The sequence below is a fragment of the Xiphophorus hellerii genome, chromosome 11 (genome assembly GCF_003331165.1).
Source record: "Xiphophorus hellerii strain 12219 chromosome 11, Xiphophorus_hellerii-4.1, whole genome shotgun sequence".
Lineage (NCBI taxonomy): Eukaryota > Metazoa > Chordata > Actinopteri > Cyprinodontiformes > Poeciliidae > Xiphophorus > Xiphophorus hellerii.
The window spans coordinates 4,482,078-4,494,049 of NC_045682.1; the positions used below are offsets into that span (position 1 = coordinate 4,482,078).

The 11,972-nt window shown below is 38.9% G+C and overlaps 1 protein-coding gene across 2 annotated transcripts in view; it reads right to left on the bottom strand.

Annotated features, from left to right (window-relative positions):
• Positions 1-10,865, bottom strand: part of lig3 (ligase III, DNA, ATP-dependent) — a 17,091-nt gene extending 6,226 nt beyond the window's left edge. For both annotated transcript variants that reach the window (XM_032576515.1, XM_032576514.1), the window contains exons 1-14: positions 10,745-10,865; positions 9,204-9,739; positions 8,321-8,449; positions 6,801-7,037; positions 6,557-6,708; positions 5,099-5,265; positions 4,884-4,961; positions 4,645-4,813; positions 3,941-4,096; positions 3,233-3,364; positions 3,072-3,151; positions 1,707-1,794; positions 1,553-1,630; positions 651-774 (exon numbers count right to left, since the gene is read on the bottom strand). In XM_032576515.1, the coding sequence (XP_032432406.1) occupies positions 651-774; positions 1,553-1,630; positions 1,707-1,794; positions 3,072-3,151; positions 3,233-3,364; positions 3,941-4,096; positions 4,645-4,813; positions 4,884-4,961; positions 5,099-5,265; positions 6,557-6,708; positions 6,801-7,037; positions 8,321-8,449; positions 9,204-9,711 (2,098 nt within the window). In that variant the 5' untranslated portion in view covers positions 9,712-9,739; positions 10,745-10,865. The remainder of the gene's footprint in view (positions 1-650; positions 775-1,552; positions 1,631-1,706; positions 1,795-3,071; positions 3,152-3,232; positions 3,365-3,940; positions 4,097-4,644; positions 4,814-4,883; positions 4,962-5,098; positions 5,266-6,556; positions 6,709-6,800; positions 7,038-8,320; positions 8,450-9,203; positions 9,740-10,744) is intronic.
• Positions 10,866-11,972: the final 1,107 nt, after the last annotated feature.

The window sequence follows — 11,972 nt, forward strand, 5'->3', positions numbered from 1 at the left end:
TTTTACATCGTCTTTAAACCTCGTGAGATGTTCCATTAGCCCTGCTTTGAGAGTTGAACCCCCGTTGTTGTGTTCCCAGTTTTATTTCACACCCATTACCCCCCCTCATAAATCTCCCTCTCCCAGTGGCATCTTCGCCTTATGCATTACATTACATCTGCATATTTTTCACATGAAGTACTCCGATGCTCATTTGTATTCCCAGCACAGCACTGTGTTGCACTGCTGCCAGCAGAACGCGCAGTCCTTCTTTATGCACTCAGTGACCACAAAGAAGTCAAAGCACCCCCCCACAAAAAAAAGAAAAAAAAAAGAGAGTCCTGACAGAGAAATGTATCGATTAGATTGGCAAGGAGTTGGTGAGATGGTGGCACTGCAAAAACAAAGACTTACTAAGTACCGTAATGTCTAGTTTCTAGTGCAAATATCTTAGTGCACTTGAAACAAGACAAAACAAACTGACAAGTAACTTTTCAGCAATATATATTAGCTTGTTTTAAGTCGATAATTCCTTAGTATTGATGAAACAGTGCTAGTTCCATTCACAGATTATTTCACTTTTGACATTTTTCCAACATTTTTTAATTTAATGTGATGATGAGGACATCTAAACATCTCACAGGAATATTTGATCTCAACCGTTTACAGACCGTTTGATCCTTTTCCGTAGAAGGCACCGAGCACCACCAGGTCTGCTGTGTCGGCCATCGCTCCCTCGTTCAAATAATCCTTCTTCACCTTCAGCCAGTGTCGCTTCCCCGGCTCATAGCTTCCCTGAAACACAGAAGAAGCCCCGCTGGATTAATTCACCACACCAGCTACAGCTGAAACCAGAACCTTAAAGACACTGAAACACACATAACCTTGTTATTTTCACCATCTGACATGAAATCAGACCAAGGTTTGACATTAGGATTCTAACAAACCTAATGTTTTAGGTTTGAAGAGTGTGAATGCGTAATCGAAGTCTGATGTGGACCAAAAAACACCAACTCCAGTCCACCTAGAAACTTAGGTGTCAGTTCGGTTTGAATGCATATGTGAATGAATGCCAAGCAGGTTGGAGACCGCTCCAAAAGCAGGAAGCGATTACAGCACAGGGCATTCTGGGCAAATACAAAACAAACACGCTAGTCTGGCACCAGCGGGAGAAATGGCTTGTGGTCTTTTACCAAAGACAAAAGAGAAATCATACAACCGCTAAACTCTGACGCCACTCCATTTTTGTTTACATCTTGTGAAGAAGGAAGTTGCGCTCAGAGGTTTTCATGGTTTCTTCAGTGGTTCTTGGGGCAGCGCCACCACAGGCGAGGAGGGGAACAGGTTTTTCAATGGAATGGGTCAATATTAATCAAACCTTTTCATTGAAGATATTTTAGAATGCAACTGTGCCAAATACTGAGAAAATGTGTGTAAACTTCTATATTTGAAGGAATTGAAGAAAAAAAATTTGCAAACAGACATCATCTTGCTGATCCAAGCAGACCTAAAGCCTACAGGTTTCAACCGTTCACTCACAGATCAACCCGACAACGTTTTTCTCTCCACTGACCTTTACGTCTTTCAGCACCAGGCCTTCCAGTCCTTCTCTGATGACGCGAGTTATCATCTCCGCCAGGTCTCCTGCCCTCTAAACCGCACACAGACAGGATATAAATCCGCAGGTTTATGCAGAGACGAAGCAGAAAGCCTGACTCAGCACTTACTGTGACGTGCTTCATCTCTGAGAAGAGGATCCTGTTTGGGACTTCCACCATGTTGTCGTCCAGGAACTTCCTGCGTTCGCAGAGCGGCCTGGAGGACACGGCGCCAGTAGAGAAGAGTAAGCCAACTTCAAATTATTCATTTGTGTGTGGGATCACTAAACCGCAGATTACAGCCAAGTTAATTCCCTCCACATTTTCCTTTTCAAAACTCCAAAATCTACATTTTCTGTTGATTTCTGGGCTATTTTTGATCGCACAAGTAGGAGAAGAGGGATCGACTTAAATGCTGTACAATTTTCAACTTGACTTAACTTCATCTTGACAGGTTATAAAGATGAGGAAAATTAATTCATGTTTTTTAGTACATTTCTCAGATTGAAAAGTAAGAAATTTTCTAAATAAAAAAACTCAAATTTTGAGACTAATCTCAGGAATTTTCTCAAAAAAAAACAAAAAAAACTTGGAAATTTCTGAGTTTCAAAAGTCAAACTTCTGACTTTTGAAATTTGATCAAATTATATTTTATGCCTCTTATTTAGTGGAAATCTTGATGTTGATGAGACTTTCTCCAAAATGATAACCTTTTTCAATCTTTATAGCTCCACTGTTGTGATTGAGGCTCTAACATTCACAATTAACATTGAAATAAAATCCAGTCCAAGATCTGGTTTGAGGTGATTCCTCTGGAACCTGTTGGAGGAAAAATATCCCAACTTCAGAAGATGTGCTTTTAACTTAACAGTGGTCTGTGGTTCCTCCTGTCAGTATGACAGTCAGGGTGAGGAGACGCCATGTTAGAAAGACAAATTGGAAGCTGCAGGATCTTCAGAACAAACAGGTCATGATGCTAGGCCCACTGATTATCTGAGTGGAGACAGGCTCAATATAATCAGTTTAAAAGCTAAAATGAATGGTTATATGCCAGACATGGAAAACTGGGATGCACTCCAGGCCAGGATGTTCAGAATTTAGGTCTCATGGCATCTCGCTGTGTCAACATTGCAGCCAGTAGGCTGAGGGAAATACAGCTCCGTTTTGTAGCAGTTCAAGAGCTGCCCAGCTTTTATCGCTTCGCAAAAAAATTCATCAGCACAGAAACTCCAAAGTACACAAAGAAGCTCTGTGGTTCCCTCACCAGCATTGCACCTCACTGATATATATATACTTTTGTCAAAGCACCCCCAAGAATTTAAAACTACTTTCACCCCTGCTTAAGGGTAACAGGATGCAGTATAGTTGGTGGCAGGTGTGACTTCAAGGAGATAGAAGGATGAAATATAAGATGTGGTAAACTGTTTATAAATATGAGGATTTGTGTTTATTCAGTTAAATCCTGGTTATTTCACGGAAAAAGGAAAAACTTACCTTTCCATCAGACTCACGCCGTTGAAGTAAATGCAGTCGAACACAAACAGACCCACTTTGGCGTCTTGAAAGGCAGCTTTCTGAGAGAAAGAGAAGTTTGAAGTCTGACTACAATGACTGAATCAATAGAGAAAAAGAAAAGAGCAGGGAGAGGTTCTTACCTTGTGAACACCCAGAGTGCCAAACGGCAGCGGTTTGCTGGTCTTTGTGTCAATCAGCAGGACTTCAGCGTCCAGAATCATGCTGTGGCCGCCAGGGAAAGCCTGAGGGATGTACTCTTTGAAATGGGCCACCTGAAATGCAAAACTTTTATTATCTTATTGCTCCACATCTGGGAGAAAACATTTCCACATCTGGTTGGATTCAAATAGTTTTGATAATGACTGGTTTTAGGATTTCAGATTCAGATTTTAGGATTTCAAAACGGTAGCGAATTTCTGTCATAAGGTTTAAAACTCTGAGGAGACAGTAGGGAGCCAGGTAGTTGTAGTGAAACTGCTAAAATCCCAGAAAACTGTTGTAATTACACTCCAGTCTCTCCGCCACTTCACTAACCTTTCATTACCATAAACTGTCTAATTACTGACCTTAAGTACTTAATCAGCTGTTTGGATGACAGGCTGAATTGGTAAGGAGCTTCCAGGGAGCTAAAACTGCTCCTCACACACCAAAATAAGTCCAAATTCAAGCTTCTAGAAAACATTTTCACTGCACTTTTATACTTTAGTCCACACTGCACCTCCATCTAGTGGACAGAAAGCGCAAAAGCATGACAAGTAACTAGTTTAGGTGTTGTAATGTTGAAACGTGGGGCTTTTAAAGTTGCAGATCTTGCAGAGACAAACTGATGCCAGACTAACAGGACCGACCTTGTGGGGCAGCACCGGCTTGAGGCTGCGGCTGAAGTAGCTGAAGGTGTTTCCGTTCTTGTGGACCTGAACGCGCTCGCCGTCGTATTTTATCTCCGAGTACATCCCGTTGGGACATTTCTTCATGGCGTACTCGATGGATTTACACGCCTCGGCCTGGAATCAGACAGACAAGCTTCTATGCGTTTTATTGGATTTTATGTGACAGATCAACACAAAGTTGTGAATATTTGTTGCGTGATGAGAAAAACGGATGATGAATAAGTGTGACATCCGTTTGTTTTCACCACAAATTAAAACTAATTACAGCTAAAACGATTATTTAAATAATTGTCAACTACTAACGACATCACTTACTGATTTAGTGTTGATTAATCTTGAGATTAATCTAAAATTTTCTAGAAAAAAACCCCCAGGAAATTTCAGAGCTTGAGAAGTCCATTTTGAATATTTTCAACTTTTGAAATTCAGGGGAAAAAAAGGATTTCTGCCAAAAAACTGGAAAATTCGTATCTGCAGTGGCCCTAATGTGCTACCGTATTCAGCCGTACTTCCCCACTCGAAAGAGGTAATAAATGTTAGAACTAAAGAGAGAAATAAGCTTAAGAATGAGAGAGTAACTTAGCAGTCTGTTAACTAAGCCGTGATAGAAAAGGAAACCCAGAAATGTTCATAAAGTGTGATGTCACAGAGTCGGGCCTCACCAGCATCGGCTGGACGGGCGTCATGAGCGACGCCTCCACGGTCAGGAGCTTCCTGGGTCCAGAGCCGCTGGTGGCATCCTGCTGGTTCCTCAGAACCCTCTCGATCACGTCGCCAAGGTTACGGGAGGCCTTGAAGGCGTCGTACGCGTTTGGATCTACCGCGTCCAACCTGAGTGAAAGAGCAGAAGTTTGTAAACTCAATCTGTTCATGTAGGCGGCGCACCGGGATGAACACTTACACGTGTTTGGCGCCAGCGCTCATCTTCAAGTCGTGCTTAATTAGCCTGATGATGCATTTCAGGTCGTTGCTGGTGCATCTGGGAAAGAGAAGCAGGATCTTTTCTTCATGGTCACATGAAGCTCAGTCATGAGTGCAAACATTTAGTGCAAACCCTAGTTTGCACTAAATGTTCTGGCAGGTTCTGCCTCCCAGTCTGACAGGACAAAATGTTACTTTTTGGCGATGCTCTCCAGCTCGCTCTGCTGCTCGTCCTCCTTTGTGAGCTGAGCGAGGCGCATCAGGAACGCATCTACTTCCTGGATTGTTAGGAGGCTCTTGGCAGCGGGAGGAAAACATTTGCTCTCCTCGAAGAAAATCCTCACAGTTTCTGACACGTCGCCCTTCAGAGAGAAAAAGCAGTTTAAAACAGGGATGAACAAATATGACTGTTTGGGCTGAGAGACGTTTTTCTCACCGCTGACATCGATCCTCTGTTTCAGTTAAAAACTCCACAATCCTGCACTGCATTATCACTAGCTATGTTTCCATTAGAGGCTATATGAACTACAACGTTCATCACTATGCTTAGCGGTAGCATTATAACGATAAAAATGACAATAAGAACTATTTATTAAATCTTTTTTAGACAACTGTATGGCTCTGTGTCACAGCATCACAGCTCCACCAACACAAACACTGCTCTTGAAAACATTCCCATTTGTAATGTGCTTCTTTAGGACACCAGTTACATAATAAAGTGTGATTTGTATCACTAAGCTCTTCATAGTAAGTGCATTTAATCATATTTGCATATTTATTTATGCTTTCATTAAGCAAACAGTGGAGTAAAATTAATCTTGATATATGGACAGTTTTGGGGACTTTAAACAAATGGAATTCATTGTGACAACAAAAAAATTTAATTCTCATAAGAAATTTATTACGAATGAAGTTTTTTAAAAGTAAATTCACATGATAACTGGATGCTACTGTCACATAACCAACACACCGCTCTCCAGAAACGCATAAAGGCAACAAAATGAAAACAAACATTGGTTATTAGTATCGGCCCAGGAACGATACTTTGATGCAAAAAATAATAAAAAGAACTAAAAAAAAAATCATCCGATACAGATATTGATGTCGATATTTTGTGCATCGCTGGTTCAAAAGATGCTTTCACAGCATTTATCGTATCATTTATCATAAATTTCTTGAAATAATTTTGATTTATCATTTTAAAAAATCCAGTTAATGAAGCCAAAACCCCCTAAACTGTCCATATTGTTGGGAATTTTAGTCTGCTTTTCCCACTGGTTCTTCAATAAAAGCACCAATAAGTTAAAAAATTTCATTAAATGCAGTTATGACCCGCAGTTTAATGATTTAGATCAAACTTCTTTACTTGACTGGTGTCCTAAAGAAGCGTCTAACAAAAAGGAATGTTTTTCAAGAGCTGTATTTGTGTTTGATGGAATAAATAGTTCTTATTGTCATTTTTATTCTTATCACAGTAGTAAAAATATTATGATAAAACTTTAAGTCCACATTCCCCACCTCTATTTTACAGACACGAACATCTATCTGTATCAGTAACCTGAAACGTAGAGGATTTCTCTGAAGGTTTTGTACAGAAAGGGCTAAAAGCCTGAAATCATGTTCTGATTTATCCATGAACGCTGCTGGACAAACCTGCTCCAGATCTCGCACCATGTCCTCCTGGTTGGACCTGAATATGCGGCTGAAGAGTTTTACTATCTGCTTATCGTTCAGGTTGTAAACACTTTTAACCACGCCTGGCAGCAGCAGCTTCACCGTCAGGTAAAGATCTCCGTGAAATTTATCTGTTATATAAAAAAAACACAAACAGGGTAAAATCTCTCAATATAAAAAACAAACAAACAAAAAGAAATAGTAAACTAAAGTTAAGTCCAACCTCCTCCTGTGCCCTTCTTCAGGAACTTCTCTATAATCTGTGTCTTGCTGTTGTAGCTGTTGTTTTCAGCCACCATTGCGCAGAGTTTGCGAAACTCCCTGAAGAGGCAGTCTTTGTGCTGGGCGTCGCAGAGCTGAGTGGACAGGGCGCTGCTGGAGCCGGCTTTGGCCGCCGGGGACGTCGACAGTCCGGGGCTGCTGGAGCTGCTGGAGCTGCCGGAGCTGCCAGCCTTCGCAGCTGATGACAGAATGAAACAGAGCGGTAAAAGAAAAAAAAAAGAACATTTTTACACTTTCTAACTCTGACAAATCTGCCAGTTCTACTCCCTGCGTGGCTTTAGCGCTGAAGTTATGGCCAAAGTTTCGAAACTAAAAGGAATCCTGTTTTTCTGACTAACCGTCTTGAATTTTATTGTCTAAAATGCAATAACGCTTGATCATTTGTAGCCAAGGATACATTTGCATCTAAATAAATACTTCTAAAAGTTGACATATAAAAAGCTCGACCCTTTCTCAACTTATTAAATTGTAGGGCTGAGCTGATTATTTTAATTTAACTGATTAATAATAGGATAGCAAAAGGTGCCTGAGGGTTTTTTGTTTTTGTACATAATTTAAACAAGGTGACTAGCAAATACTAATACAGCCACTCGAGGAGTTCTGGGTAAAACATATTTGCAGACAATGAAAGTTTGTTTTATTTTAAATGCAAAATGCATATTCATTTGACCAGTTTTGGCTTAATTACTACTCAGAGTGTTATTTCAACAAATGGACTTTTTTTGAGTCTCTATATTCCAGTTAGCAACTAATCAATCTAACTGTGCCAAAAGGAAAAATCACACACGGGAAACACAATCAGTGTTGCCAGATCTTGAGAGGGAAACAAGCAACCAGCTCTATGAAAACAAACCCCAAAAAATCTAAACTGGCAACCACGCAAATCCAAAAGACTTTACAGTGGTTTTACATTTTTCTGTAGAAAGTCAAACCCAAATAATCATCTTCACATTCAAAAGCAAGCCCAAAAAAAACAATTCAACTCAATACATTTGCAATTGACTTTCAGAAAAAGAAAAACAAACAAGCCCAAAGTTGCTTTTAATAAAGCTGACTTGGCAACAATGAACATGTTAAGGATAAAGTCTCTTATCACTTCATGTGTTTTCAATTTCACACTGATTGGAAAGTACAAAAGAAATGTGTTTGGATCCGACTGCTTCTAGTCCGTTTAGGCGGCCAACAGGTTTCAGGGAAAATCCACAGCTGTTTGTACCTGAAGCCCCTGGTGACCAGTTCATGTTTAAACCATTTGTGTGAAAGTCATTTTAAAATTCATGCTGTTTATTTAACTTTCACAAAGTTTTAATTCTGTTTTAACCAAAACTTTGCATTTCTGAGATTATGTTTACAGCAAACTCCATGTCATTTCTCTAAACTGCATCATCAAAATATAATTTCAGGTAAGGGCAGCACTGAAAGACACTTTAGTGGCATTATTCCAGTGTGAATATATTTTACCTGTGAAGCCAGAAAACTTCCTCGGAGCATTGACAGAAGGGTCAGCAGGGGGCGCCATAAGCTGACCAGTGGTGTTCAACTTGGCCTGGACCTTCTTTTTAGGACTTGCATTGACTTTGGCCATCAGGTCTACAAAACAAGAGGTTTGACAACAATAGAAGTTAAAAAAAAGAAAGGAAAAAAAAGACTCGAGCATTAAATTTAGTTTTAGAGAATGACTTCTACATGCCTGCATAAGTGTTTTGATTCTCAGTAATTTCACCTCAACCTTAATGGATGTTATGAAGCCAAACTTTTTTTCTACCAAAAGTTAAGAGGTTAACTTTCATGCCGAGTGTGGATGGTATGTATTGATAAACCCGCTGATTTACCAGGTGAGATGGCAAATCTTGAACCAGCAACATTTAAAGATTCATAATGGAAAAAAAAGTCAGTGGTTTTACAGGGTTGCTCAAATTTAAAGGCTTTTGAAGACCATTATTAATAAAATGTAAGACCTATATCACAGCAGAAATGTACAAAAGAAATGCAGGATGCAAAACATTTTAACATTTCTGCTGGTTTTTGTAGCTCTTAGCAGCAGCTTTGTGCTTCTCACATTGCTAATGACTCTTGCTAGTAAGTATTAACAGCTTGCTACTGCTATTCTTAATCGCTTTGAGTAATAAGTCAGTCTTAGCGAGTCAAAATGTCTGCACATAATTCAAACTTTTGCATTTTGCCTATTTAACCTATATAGAATGGGATTTTCATTAACTTAAGGTCAATGTACATTTTCTTAGGTGAATAAGACATTTTAAGGCCTTAATTTTAGATAAATGAATTGAACACCCCGTTTAGATTTAGATTAAGGAGTAGGTAATTTATCGGCTCTCTGCTGCACCTGAAACGTGTTTATTAATGAGCTCTTTGTCCTCCTCCTGCAGCTCCTCCCAGCCCTCCAGCTCCGTCAGGTCCTCGATCTTCTTCGTCGTGGCTCTTGCCCTCTCCAGCTTCTCAAATATGCACTTCACGTGATACCACTCTTTCATCTCGCCAGCAGACTCGCTGAAAGGGTTTGGCACGACTTTCCCTATGCGCACGACGCCCTTCTGGATCTTGTCCTTGCATTTCTTGCACCCCGCCGTGCCACGTTTGGCGTATTCCACCAGGAAGCGTTGTTCCGACATATCTGGCCACTCAGAAAAGCACCGGCGAATTGAGGTCCAGGGAGCGTGTCTTTTTTGAAGGTGGTGTTTATGGGATGCTAAGGATTTTCGCTGATCAGAGCTAGGTGAAATCAGAAATGTTCTGCACAACGTTGAAGCTTGTTTAAATCGGATTAGTGTACCAAAAGGTTGTCGGCCCACACAGACAGTCTTCTGTACCAAGAAAATAAGATGTCTCTGCATGTAGTTGTGACTGTGGGGAAGTTGGAGCCTAAACCAGAAAAAAAACAAATAGTTAAAGAAGAGGCTAATTTTGATCAGTTTCAAATCACACATGAGTAAGAACCAGATACAAACTGAAAGTGGCTGGAAGACACAAATGAAAGGTGGTCAGAATTAGGAGAGGAGTGTAGCAACTGCAACAAACAAAAATCATGTGGCACAAACATCCAATAATCAGAGAGGATGCAGTTATATTTTGAAGTTGTGTATAACCTTTTCACCCTCAAAGAATTAAAGAAAAATTCATAAATTCAAACTTGTGCACTCAATTCAAGTCTTCAAGTCATTGAAGTTGTATTGTGTGATATTTCTTTTTTGAAAAGAGATTCGACTTAAAACAAAAATTATGATTTTACATTTTTTCACTGCGGATGAAAAGAATGTCTCCCCCCAAAAAACTCTGTAAAGTTTACTATTGTCTTAACACAAAATTGGATCAGCTCTTAAATTTGGATGTCATTTTATTGACGAAGGATTCAGTGGCCTTTACAAATAACACACACTCCTCTGAAAACTATAACAGTAGGAAAAGGCTGCCGAGCTCCACAGAAGAAAGTTGGTTCAAACATTTGATAAACTGTTTGCAATATACCTCATATTTTAACTGATTTGTCTTTTGTTATAAAGATTTAATTTATGAAACTTGTATTTGTTTATTTGTTCAATGTTTCGCTGTTTTGACTGAAATCTTAGTATTTTACTTCAACAGAAATTCAGCATCTATTAGTATTTCTAGTAAGGACTTTTAGACAGTGTAACTATCCAGTTTAATGTATTTTTTGGTCACGGTCTTTTATTTTCTAAGCGAAAATTTTAACAAAGATAAAAGTAAGCTGAATGCCACAAAGACAACTAGAAATTAGCATTAGCATTAGTTGTAGACAGTACTATCCTGTACTGGCTACAACTGACGTGACAAAATAAACGAAACATAACATTATTGAACAATATCTAAAATGTAGCCGATAATTACACTTGAATGTTTTTACTGTACCGTGTAGAAGACGCATAAAAGGAGATGATACAAATGAATCTGCTACCTCCTCATTGTTATTTAGCAAACAGCTAACTGCCCCGTGTCAGTCGTGTATTTAGACCTACTATATAGTTGTTAGTACTTCCGGTTTTCATTTACAAAATAAAAGTTCATGAAATTAAAGTAAGATGTCACATATTATGTAAAATCTTCTGTCACTGCTGTGTGTGACATAAGATGTTATGTATGTTAAAAATATGTTATGTATACAAAAAAAAAATTATCCCAAGATTATGCAACTGGAAAACCGCGCAGACAATGAGAGTCACTGGGTTTGTGCCAAACCAGACGTTAGTCAGTAACTTCATTTTAACTGGATAAGCCACTAACATCCGGTAAGTCCCTGTGTAACGTTTTTTTTTTTTTTTTGAATCTTTGCAAGGACTGCTCTTAAGTTGCTTTTTATATTAACAGCATTTCATATTTTTTTTACAATTTATAGCATTTTATATTTTATTTTATCTACAACTACTACTCAGTGGTAGTTGTTATTGTGTCTTGTCTCTATGCTGTAACTGCGAAGTAATTTCCCTGCTGGGATGAATAAAGTACTTCTATTCTATTCTATTCTATTCTATTCTATTCTATTCTATTACCTTGATGCAACACAACGTAACTGCTAGCTACAAGCTGCACTGCAGACCACAGACGATGTCTGTCGGTTCAACAATTTTACTTTTGACCCTGAAATGTGTGGCAGAACTGACGCATACCGCCCTCTGCTGCAGCGGAGAAAATAATGGCTAAGGCTGAAACAGTAAACATTTAAGTAGAAACAAAAAACTGATCAGGCTGTGTGAGCAGTTTGATGGTTGTTTAAAATGTTGTCAAAGTAATTTGTTTTTCTCCCTGCAGAGATTCTTAATCAGAACTTCAAATAACATTGCTTAGACAGAAAAAAAACATTTAACTAAAATTACTTAAAACCTAAATTTACCAGGGTAATTTACGATATAAATACTACGCTTATATCGCAGCGCTTTTATGTTTTCCAAACATATTTTGTTTGGGTAAAAAAGTGATTATTATTGCGTTGCTTTCAAAGAGTCTCGGGAATCATAGATGGTAAAAAAATAAAATTCACTTTAAATTTATCAAACGATGCTACATAAAAGATACAAACTCAACAAAAACAGAAAAAGTCAAACTAAAAACACAGCACAAAAATACACAGCCGCCTGGGTAT